This window comes from Alosa pseudoharengus, unplaced genomic scaffold (assembly GCF_046254945.1).
Source record: "Alosa pseudoharengus isolate Yale_2024_CS ecotype anadromous, Long Island Sound unplaced genomic scaffold, YU_APseudo_1.1 YU_APseudo_1.1_scf_3, whole genome shotgun sequence".
Taxonomy (NCBI): domain Eukaryota; kingdom Metazoa; phylum Chordata; class Actinopteri; order Clupeiformes; family Clupeidae; genus Alosa; species Alosa pseudoharengus.
The window spans coordinates 2,236,120-2,237,771 of NW_027468718.1; the positions used below are offsets into that span (position 1 = coordinate 2,236,120).

The following is a 1,652-nucleotide window of genomic DNA, read 5'->3' on the forward strand; positions in this document are numbered from 1 at the left end:
TTATGGTGATGGGTTTTGTGTTGTGATGGTGATGGGTTCTGTTATGGTGATGGGCTGTTGTGATGGTGATGGGTTCTGTGTTGTGATGGTGATGGGTTCTGTTATGGTGATGGGTTTTGTGTTGTGATGGTGATGGGTTCTGTTATGGTGATGGGCTGTTGTGATGGTGATGGGTTCTGTTATGGTGATGGGTTCTGTTATGGTGATGGGCTGTTGTGATGGTGATGGGTTCTGTTATGGTGATGGGTTCTGTTATGGTGATGGTGATGGGTTCTGTTATGGTGATGGGTTCTGTTATGGTGATGGGTTTTGTGTTGTGATGGTTATGGGTTCTGTTATGGTGATGGGTTTTGTGTTGTGATGGTGATGGGTTCTGTTATGGTGATGGGCTGTTGTGATGGTGATGGGTTCTGTTATGGTGATGGGTTCTGTGATGGTGATGGGTTTTGTGTTGTGATGGTGATGGGTTCTGTTATGGTGATGGGTTTTGTGTTGTGATGGTGATGGGTTCTGTTATGGTGATGGGCTGTTGTGATGGTGATGGGTTCTGTTATGGTGATGGGTTCTGTGATGGTGATGGGTTCTGTTATGGTGATGGGGTGTTGTGATGGTGATGGGTTCTGTTATGGTGATGGGGTTCTGTGGTGGGTTTTGTGGTGGTTGTTCTGTTATGGTAATGGTCTGTTGTGATGGTAATGGGGTGTTGTTATGGAATGGGGTTCTGTGATGGGTTCTATGGTGGGTTTTGTGGTGGTTATTGGTTCTGTTATGGTGATGGGGTTCTCTTATGGTGATGGGGTGTTGTGATGGTGATGGGTTCTGTGATGGGGTCCTGTTATGGTGATGGGGTTCTGTTATGGGTTCTGCAGGTTCTTGTTATACACACTCTTCTCCTCATGAGTTTGAAACACGTCCACTCTCAGAATCACTCAACAGACACTGGTAAGATGCACATACACACACACACACACACACACCCACACACACACATACATACATACACACTAGGGGTGTAACGGTTCATGTATTCGTATTGAACCGAAACGGTACGGGCGTCACGGTTCGGTGCATGAATTTACACGGAGAATACACGGTATAAAAATACATAAAACTCGTGTGCGGATTAATTAATGTCATGCGCAATTACTGTTAGTAGCGAGAGTTACGGGAGTTCTTTAGCGACACCTAACGCTAATCTGTAGCCTCGCCTTAGCTCTGAAGCTCTGATTGGCGCCTATGTTTTTTTTTGTCAGGTCGTCAGTCATTAGCAGCACTAAGGTTAGACCCACAAGAGTTAGAGGATCCGCAGTTACAGTAACGTTAGTACAGGCGAAAGAGTGGTGGATAAGATGAAACTGTGTGTCGGCGTTGTTCAGCAGTTGTTGAGTATGTGAGTGGAAAAAATGCTACACATATTCGAAGCCATGTCCCAGATGATGTAGGCTACCAATCACTGAAACGAGGGGGAAAAAACTTCCCCTGCGCATCAGCAGCCTTTGGATACATACAAATAGGGCCAAAACCTATGGCTTAAATTAAATGATTTCGTAATGACAGAAAGCTATGTAAATCGCGTGGTAATTACCTTTATGTTGGGGTAACTTGTAACTTCTCACATGAGGAGCTGGTAGTGTTAAGTGCATAGACAGTAA

The 1,652-nt window shown here is 44.9% G+C and overlaps 1 protein-coding gene across 1 annotated transcript in view; it reads left to right on the top strand.

Annotated features, from left to right (window-relative positions):
• Positions 1-289: 289 nt before the first annotated feature.
• il1rl1 (interleukin 1 receptor-like 1) overlaps positions 290-1,652 on the top strand; it is a 23,179-nt gene continuing 21,816 nt past the window's right edge. The window contains exon 1 of the mRNA XM_076264553.1: positions 290-942. Coding sequence (XP_076120668.1) covers positions 807-942 — 136 coding nt within the window. The 5' untranslated portion in view covers positions 290-806. The remainder of the gene's footprint in view (positions 943-1,652) is intronic.